The sequence below is a fragment of the Erpetoichthys calabaricus genome, chromosome 6 (assembly GCF_900747795.2).
Source record: "Erpetoichthys calabaricus chromosome 6, fErpCal1.3, whole genome shotgun sequence".
Taxonomy (NCBI): Eukaryota; Metazoa; Chordata; class Cladistia; order Polypteriformes; family Polypteridae; genus Erpetoichthys; species Erpetoichthys calabaricus.
In genome coordinates, this window is record NC_041399.2 from 201,174,033 (window position 1) to 201,194,222 (window position 20,190).

The window sequence follows — 20,190 nt, forward strand, 5'->3', positions numbered from 1 at the left end:
CAAGAACACCAAGGCTTGTCTGGAGAAACTGAAGTTCGAGGTATTGCCACATCCTCCTTATTTGTCAAATTTGGCACCTTGTTGGACCGCTATAAAAACATCTGGGTGGTCGTCAATTCAAGACAGCTGACGACATGAAGAAAGCGGTGCACAAGTGGTGGCGAGGACGGGACAAAACCTTCAATTCTGCTGGCACTTCCAGGCAGGTGGCACCAGTGCGTTGAGAAGGGTGGAGACTACATTGAGAAATGACATTGTCAGTTTTGTTAACGTTTGTTCCATTTCCTAACTTTGGCTTGACTCCCCCATAGCACCTGCTCCATGACTGACCTGCAGTGCTGATCATATACTTCCATTTCACCACATACGTATCTCCTTCGTGAAACTGGCCGATACTCTGCTTTGGTAAGCGGCTGTAATCAAACTCTAGGATGTGCCACACATCCACAGAGTGTGTGCCAATCTCAAACTGTCTTCTGTCTTCACCTTCGACAAAGCCATATCCACGTCCGACATCCATACCATCCAACACCGTGCCTGTGGAAGTGTCGGCCACGCGGAGCATTAAAGCAGCATCATACGGCTTAAATTCATGTCCGTGATGCTCGAGCTGCTGTACAAAGATACAAAAACAAGATTTTCCTGTAAATGAGCAAGTCTGCATAAATATTAAGAAAGGCTTTCATCATAAAAAAAAGTATTCTGGCTATAAAAACAGCCACGTCTCATATCAGACAACAACTGGAAGACAAACGTCAATGAACGGTTTTAGAGATGTGTGGATACACAATTTACAATAGGAGGTAGGCCAGGTGGTTAAACGGGGATTTGTAGTGCAGAAGAAACTATATGGCCATGTTCAACTGGGAGGGCTTGACATTTGATTTAGAAATGGACAGGATTTAGCAAACTAACTTTACCCAAAATGTTCATTTGTTTACCTCTCAGTGCTTAATTAACATCACAGTGGGCAGATGCTTGCAGTTATGGGTGATGGCATTTATCAAAAGTAACTGTGCCGGAGTGGAGTTTCCTATTAACAGACTATTCAGACTTGCCCAGTCCCATTCAATCCCTCTATTGATCAATATCAACGCATCTCCATTTAAAATAGTGCTAGAGCTTCATTTAACAGGGAGAATAAGCCCACATTGGCACGCAGTCAGAACAAACCAAACCAGCTTCACTGTTATGGCAACTTCGAACTGAACTAAAGAAAGAGGGTTCTCTTTTCCTGTTCAGAAAACAAGTGTTGTATTCATGTAAGGAAAGAAACGGATCTGAAAAATCCAATGTGGATTTAAAGACACACATTTCTTGCTGCTGTACAGTAGAGTGGAGGACTGCTGTGGTGTGGTGGTAAAGTTCAAGTTCAAGGTTTATTGTTATGTGCACAGTAAGGAAACACGTTTCCCTGTACAATGAAATTCTCTCTTTGCTGTCATCACCAAATGACAAAACCAACATATAAAGATAAACATAAATAATAAGTTGCAGGTAGATAATAAGTAACAAAGGCAGCATAAAGTATAAAAACAGAAGTATAAAGTGTAATGAGCAGGTAGGTGTGTGATGGACAAGTCAAATACAGTTGGTGTGAGGTTGATAGAATGAGGTGCCCCACGGTTATAAACTCCACTCAGTTATTTAGGAGTCTAATGACCTTGGGAAATAAAGAGTTCTTTAGCCTGGAAGTCCTGCATCTCATACTTCTGTACCTCCTGCCTGATGGTAGAAGTGTGAACAGTTCGTGTTGGGGGTGTGGTGGGGTCCCTGAGGATCGAGGCAGTTCTCCTGCGGACTCTGCAGTTGTAGATGCTCTGCAGAGAGGGCAGTGGGGTCCTGGTGATCTTCTCAGCAGTCTTTACCACTCTCTGCAGGCGTTTGCGGTCCGTAACAGTAGTGTTGCCGCACCACATGGTGATGCAGCTGGTCAAGATGCTCTCAACAATGCAGCTGTAAAAGTTGCCGAGGATCTTAGTTGACATACCAAACTTCCTCACCCTCCTCAGAAAGTCTTGACTAGCTGTGTGGTGTTAAGCATCCAAGTGAGGGCCCAGGTATTTAATGCTGCTCACCCTCTCCACTTCAAGCCCTCGGATGAACAGTGGCCGGTGAGGTCTCCTCTCCTTCCTCATGTCCACTATCATTTCCTTTGTCTTGTCTGTGCTGAGGGTGAGGTTGTTGTCCTCACACCATGACGCCAGACTGTCCACCACCCTCCTGTAGGCCGCCTCATCCCCACCAGTGATGCATTCTATCACTGCGGTGTCATCTGCAAACTTTAGGGATGATGTTATCTTTGTGGGAGGCGACACAGTCGCGGGTGAACAGGGTGTAGAGGATGGGGCTAAGGACGCATCCCTGTGTTTGTGATAATGGTGGCTGAAATCCTATTACCAATCCTGACAGACTGGGGCCTGCCAGTCAGAAAGTCTAGGAGCCAGTCACAGAGGGTGGAGTGCAGACAGTTTACGGGCGACTTTATGGGGGATAACCGTGCTACAGGTGGAGCTGTAGTCAACAAAGAGCATCCTGATGTAGGAGTCTTTGTTCTCCAGCTGGGATGGGGAATGATGTAGTACAGCTGCGATAGCATCTGAGGTGGACCTGTTGGGCCAGTAGGCATACTGCAGGGGGTCCAGAGTGTCCGGTATGCTGTTCTGAATGTGGGCCAACACCACTCTCTCAAAACACTTCATGATGATTGGAGTGAGTGCTACCGGCCTGTAATCATTCAGGCAGGCAGGTGGGCTTTTTTTTTTTTTTTTTTTAGCAAGGGGGATGATGATCATAGTCTTAAAGCAGGACAGAACGATGCGCTGACTGAGGGAAAGGTTGAAGACGGAGCAGAGAACATCAGCCAGCTCATTGATGCATGCTTTGAGAGCCCGCCCGGGATGTTGTAAAGGCTTTGGATTTCAACCCCTGATGTCGTGGGTTCACATCCTGCAATGACACTCTGTGACCCTGAGCAAGTCACTTGACCTGCTTGTGCTCCAATTGAAAAAATCTAAAGAAATGGAACCAAATCTTATCGGAAATGTTGTAAGTGTCCTTGGATAAAGGCGTCAGCCAAATAAGTAAACGTAAATGAATTCTGCCTCGCACATTAGTGACCTTCTCCATTCATAGGCTCCTGTTCGCCCACTAAGGTCCTCCGATTCTGTCCATCTTGTTGTGCCCCACATTAACCTGCACTCTATGAGTAACAGGGCCTTCAGCTGTATAGCGCCCAGACTCTGGAATGACCAGTCACTGATTGATTAATTAATGAATTAAATTTGATTCCATTCATTGTTTTAAGAAACAACTTAAAACTCATCCATTTAGGGAGGCTTTTAACTTAACCCGACATTCTGCCTCCTCTTTCAGTCTTCCTCACTGTCCAGATGGTCAGTATAATAATGTGTGTGTGTGTGTGTGTGTGACACATCACAAATGATGTTATTTGTTAGGCTTTATTTTAGAAATGAATTTAGTATTTTAATCTTTTTTTTTTGTCTTTTATTCTATTTATTTAATACCTACAGATGATATGTATCTATTTTAAATTTTCAATTCAGGAAATACCTGCATCCAATGTTACATACTGTATACCTGCTATTTCTTTATGAGACTCAAGCACCTTATGCATGGGAAAGGTGCTATATAAAGATTTTTTTTTTTTATTATTACTGGAATTATGCATAATTATTTTTCCACGGTTTACCCTTTCAAAATATTCCTAACACACACAAGCAAGTGAGCACCTGCTAAAGAGGCCATTGCTTGATTAAAATGCTCTGGTTGCCCTTTGTGACTGTTTTTTCCTTAAATGTAAATTTCCTTTTTAGTTTCCCACCACTTCAAAATGTGCTAAAATCATTTAAATGCGTTTTTCCTCACATCAAGCAACACTCAATACAAACGACAAAGTGAAAAAAGGATTTGGGAACTTTTTGCAAATGTATTAAAAGAACTTGTATACCCCCTCCTCGAACCGCCACCTTACCGTGGTGGAGGGGTTTGCGTGTCCCAATGATCCTAGGAGCTCTGTTGTCTGGGGCTTTATGCCCCTGGTAGGGCCACCCAAGGCAAACTGGTCCTAGGTGAGGGATGAGACAAACAGCGGTTATACAAACCTCCTATGACGAATAAAAAATTTGGACGGCGTTTTCCCTTGCCCGGACGCGGGTCACCGGGGCCCCACTCTGGAGCCAGGCCTGGAGGTGGGGCTCGATGGCGAGCGCCTGGTGGCCGGGCCTGCACCCATGGGGCTCGGCCGGGCACAGCCCGAAGAGGCAACGTGGGTCCCCCTTCCCATGGGCTCACCACCTATGGGAGGAGCCAAGGAGGTCGGGTGCAGTGTGAGTTGGGTGGTGGCCGAAGGCGGGGACCTTGGCGGTCCGATCCTCGGCTATAGAAGCTGGCTCTTGGGACGTGGAATGTCACCTCTCTGAAGGGGAAGGAGCCTGAGCTAGTGCGTGAGATTGAGAGGTTCCGGCTAGATATAGTCGGGCTCACCTCGACGCACAGCTTGGACTCTGGAACCAATCTCCTTGAGAGGGGCTGGACTCTGTACCACTCTGGAGTTGCCCCTGGTGAGAGGCGCCGAGCGGGTGTGGGTATACTCATTGCCCCCCGACTTGGAGCCTGTACATTGGGGTTTACCCCAGTAGACGAGAGGGTAGCCTCCCTCCGCCTTCAGGTGGGGGGGACGGGTCCTCACTGTTGTTTGTGCGTAGGCGCCGAACAGCAGTTCGGAGTACCCACCCTTTTTGGAGTCCCTGAAGGAGATGCTAGAGGGCATACCTTCTGGGGACTCCCTCGTACTGCTGGGAGACTTCAATGCTCACGTGGGCAATGACAGTGAGACCTGGAAGGGCGTGATTGGGAGGAATGGCCCCCCTAATCTGAACCCGAGTGGTGTTTTGTTATTGGACTTCTGTGCTCGTCACGGATTGTCCATAACGAACACCATGTTCAAGCATAGGGGTGTTCATATGTGCACTTGGCACCAGGACACCCTAGGCCTCAGTTCGATGATCGACTTTGTGGTCGTGTCGTCGGACTTGCGGCCACATGTCTTGGACACTCGGGTGAAGAGAGGGGCGGAGCTGTCAACTGATCACCACCTGGTGGTGAGTTGGCTTCGATGGTGGGGGAGGATGCCGGTCAGGCGTGGTAGGCCCAAACGTGTTGTGAGGGTCTGCTGGGAACGTCTGGCAGAGCACCCTGTCAGAAGTAGCTTCAACTCCCACCTCCGGCAGAACTTCTCCCTCGGGATGTGGTCGGTGGGGGACATTGAGTCCGAATGGGCCATGTTCCGTGCCTCTATTGTTGAGGCGGCTGACCGGAGCTGTGGCCGTAAGGTGGTCGGTGCCTGTCGTGGAGGCAATCCCCGAACCCGTTGGTGGACACCGGCAGTGAGGGATGCCGTCAAGCTGAAGAAGGAGTCCTATCGGTCCCTTTTGTCCTGTGGGACCCTGGAGGCAGCTGATAGGTACCGGCAGGCCAAGCGGAATGCGGCTTCGGTGGTTGCTGAGGCAAAAACTCGGGCATGGGAGGAGTTTGGGGAGGCCATGGAGAACGACTTTCGGACAGCTTCGAGGACATTCTGGTCCACCGTCCGGCGTCTCAGGAGGGGGAAGCAGTGCAGTGTCAACCCTGTATATGGTGGGGATGGTGCGCTGCTGACCTCGACTCGGGACGTTGTGGGGAGTACTTTGAAGACCTCCTCAATCCCAACAGCATGCCTTCCAATGAGGAAGCAGAGCCTGGGGACTCGGAGGTGGGCTCCCCCCATCTCTGGGACTGAGGTCACCGAGGTGGTCAAAAAACTCCTTGGTGGCAGGGTCGCGGGGGTGGATGAGGTACGCCCGGAGTTCCTCAAGGCTCTGGATGTTGTAGGACTGTCTTGGTTGACACGTTTCTACAACATCGCATGGACATCAGGGACAGTGCGCCTCTGGATTGGCAGACCGGGGTGGTGGTCCCCCTCTTTAAGAAGGGGGACCGGAGGGTGTGTTCCAACTACAGAGGGATCACACTCCTCAAACCTCCCTGGAAAAGTCTATTCGGGGGTTCTGGAGAGGAGAGTCCGTCGGATAGTCGAGCCTCGGATTCAGGAGGACCAGTGTGGTTTTCGTCCTGGTCATGGAACAGTGGACCAGCTCTATACCCTTAGCAGGGTCCTGGAGGGTGCATGGGAGTTCGCCCAACCAGTCTACATGTGTTTTGTGGACTTGGAAAAGGCGTTCGACCGTGTCCCTCGGGGAATCCTGTGGGGGGTACTCCGAGAGTATGGGGTACCAGACCCCCTGATAAGGGCTGTTCGGTCCCTGTACGATCGTTGCCAGAGCCTGGTCCGCATTGCCGGCAGTAAGTCGAACCCGTTTCCAGTGAGAGTTGGACTTCGCCAGGGCTGTCCATTGTCACCGATTCTGTTCATAACTTTTATGGACAGAATTTCTAGGCGCAGCCAGGGTGTTGAGGGGGTCCGGTTTGGTGGGCTCAGGATTGGGTCACTGCTTTTTGCAGATGATGTTGTCCTGTTTGCTTCATCAGGCCGTGATCTTCAGCTCTCTCTGGATCGGTTTGCAGCGGAGTGTGAAGCGGCTGGGATGGGAATCAGCACCTCCAAATCCGAGACCATGGTCCTCAGCCGGAAAAGGGTGGAGTGCCCTCTCAGGGTTGGGAGCGAGATCCTGCCTCAAGTGGAGGAGTTCAAGTATCTTGGGGTCTTGTTCACAAGTGAGGGAAGAATGGAGCGTGAGATCGACAGGCGGATCGGTGCGGCGTCCGCAGTGATGCGGGCTCTGCATCGGTCTGTCGTGGTGAAAAAGGAGCTGAGCCATAAGGCAAAGCTCTCAATTTACCGGTCGATCTATGTTCCTACCCTCACCTATGGTCATGAGCTATGGGTAGTGACCGAAAGAACGAGATCGCGAATACAAGCGGCTGAAATGAGTTTCCTCCGCAGGGTGTCTGGGCTCTCCCTTAAAGGTAGGGTGAGAAGCTCAGTCATCCGGGAGGGGCTCAGAGTAGAGCCGCTGCTCCTCCGCATCGAGAGGAGTCAGATGAGTTGGCTCGGGCATCTGATCAGGATGCCTCCTGGACGCCTCCCTGGTGAGGTGTTCTGGGCACGTCCAACCGGGAGGAGGCCCCGGGGAAGACCCAGGACACGCTGGAGGGACTATGTCTCCCGGCTGGCCTGGGAACGTATAAGGATTCTCCCGGAAGAGCTAGAAGAAGTGGCCGGGGAGAGGGAAGTCTGGGCATCTCTGCTCAAGCTGCTGCCCCCCGTGACCCGACCTCGGATAAGCGGAAGAGGATGGATGGAACTTGTATATTACAATGAGCAAGATATTCAGACCCTTTTCTATAACACCTGAAATGTGGCTCAGATGTATCCTATTGATCGTCACTGAGATGTTTCTATACCTTGTTTGGAGTAAACATGAGGTGAATTTGATTGATTGCACACAGTTAGGAAAGGCACACGCCTGTTAATAGACGGTACCACAGTTGAGTAAAAACCAAGCTATGAGGTCAAAGGAACTGCCTGCAGAGCCTAGAGACGGGACTGTATTGAGGCAAAGATCTGGAGAAGGTTACAAAAAAAAAAAAAAAAAAAAAAAAATTCATCCTAGAAAGCTGGATACCCAGCCAACCAGAACAATTGTGGGAGAAGGGACTTAGTAAGAGGCAACCAAATATGCATTTGTCACTCTGGACGAGCTCCAAATAAACCTGAGTGAAGATGGCAGAAACTAGGGAGGGAGAACCACCATTGCAGCACTCTGCCAAACTGGGCTTCATGACATTATGGCCAGACAGAAGCCTCTCCTCAGTAAAAAAAAACATGGAAGTTTACAAAAAAGGCATCTAAAGGCCTCTCAAGATTTTTTGGTCTGATGAAACCAACATGATCATATCTTCTGGGGGGAAACAGGCACCGCACATCATGCTGTGGGGATGGGAATGGGAGACTAGTCAAGGTCAAGCTGAACAGAACAAAGCACAGAGATATCCTTAAAGAAAACCGCCACCAGAATGTTTTGAACCTTAAACTGGGCTGAAGGTTTGCCTTTCAACAGGACTGTAAGTAAAAAGCAAAGACAACACAGGTGTGGCTTAGGAACAACTGTGCATGTTCTTGAGTGACAAAGCCAGTGCTCCGATGAACAGAATCTAAAACCTCTGGATAAACCCAAGAATAGCCGTCCACCGGCAGTCTCCATCCAACCTGACAAAGCTTGAGAGAATCTGTAGGCAAGAACGACAGAAAATCCCCAAATCCAAGTGTGCTAAGAAAGTCATGTCATACGATCGATCGATAGATAGATACTTTATTAGTATGCTACTGCTGGAGTATTTGAATTTCCCCTTGGGATTAATAAAGAAACAATATTAAATTAAAGAGTGATAACAATGCAGGTATACAGACAGACAATATCTTTGTATAATGTTAATGTTTACCCCCCCCCCCACCCCCCCGGGTGGAATTGAAGAGTCGCATAGTGTGGTGGAGGAACAATCTCCTCAGTCTGTCAGTGGAGAGGACTCCAGGCTGGAACTGCTGCCAAAGGGGCTTCAACTACTAAGTACCCTAAGTTCTTGTCAATAAGCCGCGGCTTATCTAAGGAAAAAAGTTGTGAAAATGAAAAAATAGAATATCGGCTTATACATAAGTCCGGCTTATACATCCATCGCGGGGGTTGCGTTCCAGAGCCACCCGCGAAATAAGAATATCCGCGAAGTAGAAACCATATGTTTATATGGTTATTTTTATATTGTCATGCTTGGGTCACAGATTTGCGCAGAAACACAGGAGGTTGTAGAGAGACAGGAACGTTATTCAAACACTGCAAACAAACATTTGTCTCTTTTTCAAAAGTTTAAACTGTGCTCCATGACAAGACAGAGATGACAGTTCCGTCTCACAATTAAAAGAATGCAAACATATCTTCCTCTTCAAAGGAGTGAAGCAAACAAATCAATATGTCTGTTTGGCTTTTAAGTATGCGAAGCACCGCGGCACAAAGCTGTTGAAGGCGGCAGCTCACACCCCCTCCGTCATGAGCAGACAAAGAGAGAGAGAGGGAGAGTTTGTTTTTCAGTCAAAAATCAATACGTGCCCTTCGAGCTTTTAAGTATGCGAAGCACTGTGCAGCATGTCTTTTCAGGAATCAGCTTTACAAAAGATAGCAACGTGAAGATAATCTTTCAGCATTTTTAGACGAGCGTCTGTATCGTCTAGGTGTGCAAACAGCCCCCCTGCTCAATCCCCATACGTCAGGATCACAGATAGTCAGCGCAAGATTGACAGAAAAGTAAGCAATCTAGCTTCTCAGCCATCTGCCAATAGCGTCCCTTGTATGAAATCAACTGGGCAAACCAACTGAGGAAGCATGTACCAGAAATTAAAAGACCCATTGTCCGCAGAAATCCGCGATATATATTTAAATATGCTTACATATAAAATCACAATTTAAATGACCGCTACGCGCTCCTGTTGACTCGGCGACGCCCAGAGCAGAAAGAACGCGCTCCGGCCGCTCCAACCGCGCCATGCGGGGAGTGAGAGAGACGGCAATATCTCACACTCTCTCCCCCCTTAAAGAAATTAAATGGGCGCGAGTGAGACCACTGACCTCCCTCCCTTCTATTAGTTATAGGTTATAGTACGTTCGGCTTATCCATGAGTCCGGCTTATCTATGATACGATTTTATTTTAAAAATTCGTATGATTTTTGGTCTCCGGCTAATACATGAGTCCGGCTTATAGACAAGAACTTAGGGTACTAAGTAAAAGGGACTGGATACTTGCAAGAGCTTACATTTTTAATAAAATAAAAATTTTAAAATCCTGTTTTTGCTTGGTCATTCTGGGGTATCGTGTTGCTTGATGAGGGGAAAAAATGAATTTAAATTATTTTAACCATAAGGCTGGAACATAGCAAAATGTGGAAAAAGTGAGGGGGTTTGAATGCTTTGTGAATGTGCTATATTAGAGAGCTAGAAAGATATGAAAGGATAAGTTAATAGGATAGATGAACTGCCGAAATTTCAATACAAACAAAAAAGTGTAATGTCCTAAAAGTTCTCACCAGTAAAGAAAGTGTGTGTGTGTGTGTATATATGAGATAGATAGATAGATAGATAAGGCACTATATGATAGATAGATAATGTGAACTGCACTATCTATCTGAGACACACAGGCATTTGGGTTGTGTTAACACTAATAGTGCACTATTACTTTTTTTTCCCTCTTGTTGTAATCCCTTGTTGGTTTTCCTTAATTGTAATCCCAGTACTCAGACTACTTCTGGTTCTAGTTCCCACCCTGCTTCTGACCTTACTTCCGCCAATAGACCCTTCAACACACCTCTTCCTCCTCTACAACTATAAAGCCAATCACTTGTTAAGTTGTCTTGGACTCCACCTCAAGGGACTCCTCAGTCATATATATTTGCTTTTTTGCATACTATTGAGAATATACGGGGTGGAACCACGAAACCTTTTTTCTCTCTATATCTGTATATATCTATATTTCTATCTAGATCACTCTCTCTCTATTATATATATATATATATATATATATATATATATATATATATATATATGTAATGAATTATTATTATTATCATATATAGTGAATTTCCCCTTGGGATTAATAAAGTATCTATCTATCTATTTCTATATATATATATATATATATATATATATATCTATATACGGTATATCTATCTCTATATATCTATATCTATATATATCTATATATCTATCTATATGCATCTCTATATGTATATATATATATGTATCTCTCATGTCACCCATGAGTAGTTTGCTGAAGTTGTGAATGTTACTGCGACAGTCAAGCAAAACAAGCCATCAGCAGGAGGTTGTACTTCATATGCACAAAGAAAGCTTTCTTATTATTTATAAAGTTTTTAAAACTTAGCTTTAGGGAACAGAAAGAACAAAAGCAATCACTTGTATAAAGGCATGCATTGTTAAAGTCCTACTTTCTGCTCAGTGTGGTGGTCACTTCCATTCTTTTGAACAGACTTCTTTGATTCCGTCCAGTCCAGGAACTTCTCCTTAAACAACGTCGTTTCATTGTGTTCTGTTAGTCTGCCGAAGATCGCCCAATCCGGACGTCCTTGACCTTTTCTGTTTAATTTACAAGAAGTGGAAAGGAGAAGAAAAAAAAAAAAAAAAGAGGAGATATTACCATACATAAAACATTACAGTAAACATATTTGGGCATTTGTATAAAAGAGACTGGGGTGAGATCAGCATACAGTAGAGACATGATGGGTGAGGACTTTATATTACAGTGTCAGTTCTTGGCCCAGGGTCCTTGGCTGTGGAGTTTTGCTTGCTGTCCCTGTGTTTCTGTGGGTTGTGGTGAGCACTTGTTAAAACACGCTGCTTACCTGCTAGTGAATACAAATACATACCTCCTCAGAACGAAACTACATTCAGCTAATTTGTTTTCATTTTCTGAATTTAGAAAATAATGTGGATTACTGATTTAGAAGTGTACAGGTAAATTTAAAATGATGGCCAAGGAGTTTTAGGTAGATATTTATCTTAAGAATGACCATCAAATCCAATGCTTTAAATATAAACTTATATTATATTAATATAAATACACACACATTATATACATATACATATATACACACACACACATATTGTATATACAGTACATATCAATGGTAAGTGTTCCTCTTGAACACAGCAATGAATTTATTTATACAACAGCACTATTGTCAAATGTGTTTAACAAAATTTTACCTTCATACTTAAATGTCTAACAAATCAGATTAAGGCGATTTCTTTTATTTACAGATTCTTGATCATGTAGACAACCTTATAAACTTTAACCCAACTACCATGTTTTTTCTTTGTTACTGTAAATAAAAACACAAACACATCAAAACCCTGCAGAAACAAAAATGACGAGGAATTTCACTGGATGCCCCCAACACCATCATCATTTGTTACAACAGTTAAACACACGCCAATTTGCACTTTTGACAGCAGGATAAGAATAGGAACAATCCAGCTAATGAAATTACAAATTTAGCCCCAGAAGGCAGCGGCCATCCTGAGATTAAGCAATTAGTCGCAAGTGAAAACCAAAGTCATTAGTGTTCCTGATTGTTAAATAGTCTTTGACTCAAAATTAAACTCTAACATTCTGCAACTGATAATAAAAAATGCAAATTAAGGTTCTTTTCATGCTTTTTGGCAGGTGGTCTTAAACTTTTTAATCTGAGGATTTGTATGAAAATTAATATACTGGAGCCCAAGAAGAGGATTATTGCCATAATGGCAGCTGAGCCAAACACAGACAAGTACCAATGGCCAAATGATAAAAGCAGTACACATTTTTGATTCCAGCAAAGCATATTTATCACATAAATATTAATAAAACAATAAGCAAGCCATACTGTCAAACAAACAAAACAGAATACAAATTTCTGGGGTGCATTAACTGCCCATTTAAATGCTTAGTGTAAGATTTCATAAAGCTATGAGAAATAAAAGCATCTTTATAAGGGTGTGTGGTGTGAGGATTATAAAATGTTTCAAAGGATAGTACAAATGGTTGCTCAAATTAGTTACTTGACTCATGGCGCCAGATAAGAAATAAGCAGTTAAAAACAAATCGATCAACACTGTTCATTTACCTTGTGTTGAATAATCTCCTATTTCAAATGAGTTCCACTATGATTTGCAAATTGTTCAGCATGTCCTGTTTTACCATTTAACAATGCAATAAATTGAGTACTAGGGCGGCATGGTGGTGCAGTGGCCCACTGCTGCTTCACAGTTAGGAGACCTGGGTTCGCTTCCCGGGTCCTCTCTGCGTGGAGTTTGCATGTTCTCCCCATGTCACCCTGCCCGGGGGTTTGTCTTCCTGCCTTGCGCCCTGTGTTGGCTGGGATATAGCAGGTTGGATAATGGATGGATGGATAAATTGAGTACTAAAGAAGTCGCATAGCTGAATTATTCCTAAAAAAAAATGTATGTGCTATTTGCACTTTATACAGGCGGTAGGATTAATCTTGAAGAATTTGGCTAATTTGACACGTTGAACGCAAGATAACTCAAGTCAAACCTCACTGAGCCCATCAAAACGCAATATACCGGAGAACTCTTATCTCAATGTGGTAGGCTGGCACCCTGCCCGGGATTTGTTCCTTCCTTGCGCCCTATGCTGGCTGGGATTGGCTCCAACGGACCCCCGCAACCCTGTATTAGGATATAGCAGGTTGAGTAATGACTGACTGACTCATACCTCAGCATACAGACACTTGACAAAGTGGAGACTCATTTATCTATTACAGTGCTGCCATCTAGTGGGGAGTCATGGAAGACTGTGGAAAATAGTGTTTTAAAAAGACTATAATTATATCATCGTGAAAAAGTATAAATCTGGAGATGTTCTGAAACAACTACAGTGTGGTGTAGTGGTTAAAGCGCTGGACTTCAAACCCCGAGGATGTGGGCTTGAATCCCGCCACTGACACCATGTGAACATTTTATAAAGGCGGATTTGGTGGCTCTGAGGCTAGGGAACTGCACTGGCAATCGGAAGGTTGCCGGTTCGAATCCCGTAAATGCCAAAAAGGGACTCTGCTCTGTTGGGCCCTTAACCTGTAATCACTGAGCACTTTGAGTAGTGAGAAAAGCGCTATATAAATGCAAAGAATTATTAATTAGATTTGCTGCAAGATGAAAATTTTGCTAATGATAGTGACTGAGATGGGGACAACCAACTGGATGATGCGGAACCTGTAGGCTCCAACACCGATGCTGCCCTGAAGGCACTTCTTAACCACAAGGCGTTCGACTTGCCACGACTGTCTGGACAGAAGGACATTTAGCAGCCCACTGAGCACAAACAGTCACCAACTAACAAAGGTGTTGTGTACAACAAAGGTGGACAACACAAAGAAACGTGTTCTATTTATGGCATGTGCTTCTAAAACTGGACTCTGTGTGGTGCCATGCTTCAAGGGCAATCAGTCAAATGCTTTTAGAGATGAAGCTGGTGAAAATGAAGGATTCAAAAGTTTTAAATTTTTGACTGTTACTGTTGACAATAAAACTGTTGCTTTCCAATACATGTTGTTACAATTTTTCATGAGCTTTGATAGTGTTCATAGATTTGTACTGCAGTGATAGGGTAATAAAATGTCCAGTGGTCAATGTGTTAATAGTGCCAACTGACAGAATGCACAAGTCCACTTTTCAGCCTGTCTCACCCTTTTGATCTTTTCTGATATTCTTACAGTTAGCTATCAGTGGTACAACAAACCTGTCCTTCACTCTATCAGTTGATTGAAAGTTTGCAAATCAATTATAAATATTGTTAAAAGAAAGAATTTGCCCTTGCCAAGAGTTGTTCAACTAAATTTAAACTGATCTTTGCACATCTGTTACACATTTACTGTAGAGTTAATGCATGCCATAAAGGCGAACACGCGATGTGGCACTGAGCAGTTGTACATGAGCACTGGAATTGCATTTAGTATAAAACACTTCCACGGCATAATATACACAGTAGTCCCACCCTATTGACTAACCCCCCCACACCAACACTCTGAAAATAATCCCATCCCTGTGCCTTACCAATTTTTTCTTTCGACATTTCAAACTAAAGGCGGCGATCCTTTTACCTCACATTCCTCCTTTCTTATTAGTGTTAGTCTGACTGTTTCACAGGTTGGTGTTACAGAGATTAGTAATTATATTTTCATGCCACAGAAATGGAAGCTTAGTGTGATGAATCAACTTGGATGTTTATAGGCTGCATCTAACTCAGTAATAAAAAGTAAAAAAATGTAGAAGTGCTATTTTACTTACCACAGAGTTCACACTTAACTCATTTTATTACACAAAAACATCCCATCACAAACATACCCTCAAAGTAAAAAAAGGAAAAAACTGAAATCCATCCATCCATCCATTTTCCAACCCGCTGAATCCGAACACAGGATCACAGGGGTCTGCTGGAGCCAATCCCAGCCAACACAGGGCACAAGGCAGGAACCAATCCCGGGCAGGGTGCCAACCCACCGCAGGACACACACAAACACACCAAGCACACACTAGGGCCAATTTAGAATCGTCAAAAACTGAAATCTGTGTCGTCATTAATAAAAATTAAATTAAAAAATTAAAATTAAATTTAATCTGGGTATTAAAAATAAATTTGACCCCTTTGTATTAAAAGTCAAAGCAGAGGTAAAGAATTTAGGCATTATCTTGGATTTTGACCTAAACTTTAAATCACATTCATTCATTTTCCAACCCGCTGAATCCGAACACAGGGTCATGGGGGTCTGCTGGAGCCAATCCCAGCCAACACAGGGCACAAGGCAGGGAACCAATCCCGGGCAGGGTGCCAACCCACCGCAGGACACACACAAACACACCCACACACCAAGCACACACTAGGGCCAATTTAGAATCACCAATCCACCTAACCTGCATGTCTTTGGGCTGTGGGAGGAAACCGGAGCGCCCGGAGGAAACCCACGCAGACACGGGGAGAACATGCAAACTCCACGCAGGGTGGACCCGGGAAGCGAACCCGGGTCTCCTAACTGCGAGGCAGCAGCGCTACCACTGCGCCACCGTGCCGCCCTTTAAATCACATATTAACCATATTACAAGGAAGGCAGTTTTCCATTTAAGGAACATTGCAAAAGTTAGACATCTTATGACATTAGAAGATGCCGGGAAATGGATTCATGCTTTTGCTTTTAGTCGGCTAGATTACTGAAATGGACTCAGAACAGGACTACTTAAGACAGACATCAATTGGGCGCAGTTGGTGCAGAATGCAGCAGTGAGAAAAGAAAACCTGAGCACATCACACCAGTCTTAGCATCGTTACATTGGTTACCCGCGTCTTTTAGAATTGACTTTAGTACTAGGGTGTTGTACCATGTTAGCCATTATGAATGTAGTGAAAAGTCAAGCTAAATGATCCCTTTTATTGGCTAACTAAAAAGATTACAATATGCACGCTTTTGAGGCAACTCAGGCCCCTTCTTCAGGCAAGATGTACTCGATTTTAAACTACTACTAAAGCTGTAAATAATTTGGCTCCTCCTTCCTGTATCTTGAAGTGCCTGTCCCCTTACATTCTAAGTCATAACCTTAGATATTATAATAATACATTTATATAGCTTGTTTCGCATGCTCAAGGTGCTTAGCTGTCTGCCACTTAGCATAAAAAGTGGTGAAGCGGCCTTTGCCGTTTTGCACCAAAAAGTACCAAAAGAGGTATGCCAGGATAATACTGTGGAGAATTTTAAGAAACTCCTAAATCCCCACTTTAATTTTGTTTTTTCGTAGCTTCAACTTCTACTGTACCAAAAGCTCTACTCTTAATATTCCCTAGATATACATAACATTATCATGCTCTTCAGTGAATTTGAAATCTTTACTTTTCGTTTTTTCTGTTGGGACACTCGGCAGCACCATCACCACCTGATCAAAGTTCTGAGCAGCAGCCTGTGATGTCTGAATGAAAGTGGACACCCCAACTTGTGTTGAATCCTCTAAAAAGAACCAATAAAGAACTACTTAAGAATAATTATGTTAAGTAGACTGTCCAGTGGGGGCTGGGGGTCTTTTTCCAGCTTAAATGAGTTTTACATTTTTCTGTCCACCTTTGCCATCTGACCTCATCATTGAACGGTTATTTATATATTTTAATGACTTTGCTTCTCTTAATTATACAGTATATCTATTTCTTTTGTATTATACTATTAATTCATTATTCTTCTTATCTAAATTGTTTTGTATGCATGTAACTATGTCTTTAACATGTTGTAAAGCACTCTGAGCTGCATCCTTTGTATGAAATAAAATGTTGTTGTTGATGTCAACAGTCCAAGTTTGGGTTATGATCCATAGTTAAAGAAACATTTGGTAACCATTATGCAATGTTAAAAAGGTAAAATTACATAAAACTGAACAAAAAAGGTTCCTGCCTTGGTATAAGTGTGTTGCATTCTCCAGGATCAAGCGGATTGATGTCACAGTTGGTGTAGTCAAAGGTTCCATTCCACAAATGCTTCGCTAGCTGAAATGCAATCTTCCTTTGCGACAGGGTGACTTCCTTTCCATGCCACACATACACTTCACTGCCAAAATCAAAAACCATGACCTAGGGGTGGGGGAACAAAAGGTGGGACAAAGTTCAGTTAAAATTTGAATCAGCCTGCGGGTAAGCTCTCACAAAAATCAACCTAAAAACATCGTTGATTAAACTGGCAAGGATTGCCATCGTTTTAATTGGAGTTTCTCGTGCACATCACAGAATTTGGCCAGTAGCACCTTATTTCAGTGGATGACTGTGCATCTGAAGGAAAAGTCCCATCATTCTGGCCGGCCACTTTTCTGCACGGTGTTTAAACCCGCTAATCTCTTCTATGGGGCTGGAAAATGTATCCCTTGCCACTTCATAGCTGTAACCCTCTGAACGGTACAAGGGCCTTATAATAAAAACTGATGGTTCTCTGAGTTTTTATAAAGGAATAAAACAAACAACCACTTCAGATTATCTTGTTGTGAATACTGCATTTAAACATCTTATACAATTCAGCTTAAACTGTCACAAATGTGAGGTCTATTTTTGAGTAATTGGATGGGCACGACAGTTAATTCACGGTTACTTAAAGGGTTTCTTGCATTTACACTTTTGACTAGCCCTTCTAAGACCACTTCTAACCTGGCTACTCATCTCAGCTCATTGAAGACCCTTCACACAGGTTTACACTGTAGTGATTCTCTTATTGGGGGGCCTATAAAACGACAAACTTAAAAGTGGGGAGGTGGCCCTTTACCGTTATGCACCTAAAATCTTGAATACTGTACCAACAGAGATACACCACGCTAGTACTGTGGTGACATTATAAAAAAACTGCTAAAAACTCACATTTAAATGAGGTGTTTCATAGTTACGTTTTAAATGTACTCTTAAAAAGACTATATAGGCAAAGAACAATCAGATCCTACAGGGTCTTGCAATTTTTACTAATCTCCACTCTTCACTGCTTTCCTTTCTAATTTTTCTGTGGTGGCATTTTGTGCCATCACCACCCGATCAAAGTCCTGTGCAGCCTCCCCTGTGATGCTGGAATGAAGCCATGAGACCCACCGCATCAAATCCTTTCAGACGAAGCCTGGAAACAACGAGGAATGACTCGAGAGGACATCTGTGTTAGGTAGAATGCCTGGTAGGGGCTGGGTGGTCTTTTGGCCATGGAAGCTGTCCTCCTGATCAACTGACCTTATCATTAGAGACTAGCATTATGATACTGTATACAAGGACGCCACCCTTCTACTAATTATATATCTAGGTTTTATAAGATTGTATAGATTTATTTTTTCCTTGTTACTTATTCACTAATATTTTTACCTACTCATTTGTTTCTTAATTTCTTGTAACTTTCTCTTTGACATCTTGTAAAACACTCTGAGCTACACTGTTCTGATGAAAATGTGCTACAGAAATACATGTTGATGCTGTAATAATTTGCATTTCTCATTAAACTCCATTTTCTTGGACTTTTTCAAGTTTGATCTCAAACTGCACGTTCTGAAGAACCTGATTTTTTTCATTTCGCTCCATCAATTGGCCTCTCACAGAGGCAACAGATATTTCATTATATCTAGTCCCTTAGGCTGTTGTCCACACCAGTCCGTTTTTGTTGAAATACATAGTGTAACCGCTGCTACAGGGGGATGTGGCAGCTCTTCAGAAACCCCCTCTTAAACAGTTTTTCCAATGGGGGAAACACTCTTACAGCTCCTCTTTGCGGGATCAGCTGCAGGATTGCCACGCGAGGGGCTTTGGACATTTAAAAGATCGAGCCGCAGCCATCCTTAGGTCGCACTCTCCTGTCTCTATTCCCCCAAACTCCCTCGGCTCCGGCCGCTGCTTCCAAGCCGATGTACCCTCTTGAAGACGACTTTGTGTTCTTTTGAGCAGGAGTCGGGCCGATGCGTGAAGTTTGACGGCTGTCCCTTGTGAGGCTGGATCACCTCAGAAAGAGACTTGTGTTTACATCTGCCAGAACAGCAATAAAGTTTCTACTGCTTGGAAAACCTGTATTCTCCTGTGCAACTTTGTAACCCAAGCTTGACAGTAGATATTAGCCTCTGTTTTTGCCTTTTGTCCATACTGCCCCTGTGTTTTTAACCCCTGAAAACTGGGACGTTTGAAAATGCCCTCCAGCGTCTAATACACTCTTAAAATGTCAGCACTGCGTTGTAATACAGATGGGTGAAAATGAGAAAGTTTAAAAATCATGCTCGGATTTGTTAGTGCTTATAACAGTCCTTTCCTGATTGGATCCTGCTTATTAAAATGACTCATTCTCCGATTGGTCACCCTTCATGTAGGAAAAGCATATTCTGCCAGAGCAGACAGAGGAGTTGATTTCCAAGGTGCTTGTTGCGATGCTTACAATATGCATCTAAATGGAGTTTTGTATAGTTTAAATTCTGCCTGCATGCGTAAAAGGCAAATATACTGGGTGCTACAGTTTTCAGATTACAGCAAATCCCTTTAAGGATTTTTCCGCAGATGCATACATGCCCAGAGTAAGTGAATGTCAGTGTCATGTGTGTTTTCAGTTATGTTGGTGTGGATGGAGATTTTTTTGTAAAAAGATACAAAAAAACGGTACTGTGTTCAGAGATCATGTTCATTTAATAATAAATGAAAACGTAAAACTGCGGACACAGCCTTAGCCTGAAGCCAATCTGTAGGATTTATTGACCTTGTTGTTTAATTCATCTTCTTACTTTCCAGATGGAATTGAAGACAACTTGATTCAGGCATAGGACTGAACAGGACGACTACTAATTGTCGTTTTAACCCGAGGCTGACCTGTGCATCTCAAATATTCGTACCCAATCTGCGGATTCTGAAAAACTTCATCAATTAAGAAGAGGATCACTGAGCTGTGAAGGCCACAAAGGTTTTCATTATATCTATTACTCAACTTTTATTTTTACTTTGTTCTCAAGTTTTAGTTTAGACAGAGACCACTGAAAGACTGTATGGTTCACAAACTAGCGAACACAGGAGTCTAGGAATGGCCACACTGGATACAGACGTTCATTATTGCCAGTCTCTCAATCAGAGACTCATTTGCATTT

At 43.6% G+C, this 20,190-nt stretch overlaps 1 protein-coding gene across 1 annotated transcript in view; it reads right to left on the bottom strand.

Moving 5' to 3' along the window:
• Positions 1–20,190, bottom strand: part of svila (supervillin a) — a 249,514-nt gene that overhangs the window by 31,150 nt on the left and 198,174 nt on the right. The window contains exons 28-30 of the mRNA XM_051929021.1: positions 17,013–17,188; positions 11,013–11,160; positions 331–610 (exon numbers count right to left, since the gene is read on the bottom strand). Coding sequence (XP_051784981.1) covers positions 331–610; positions 11,013–11,160; positions 17,013–17,188 — 604 coding nt within the window. The remainder of the gene's footprint in view (positions 1–330; positions 611–11,012; positions 11,161–17,012; positions 17,189–20,190) is intronic.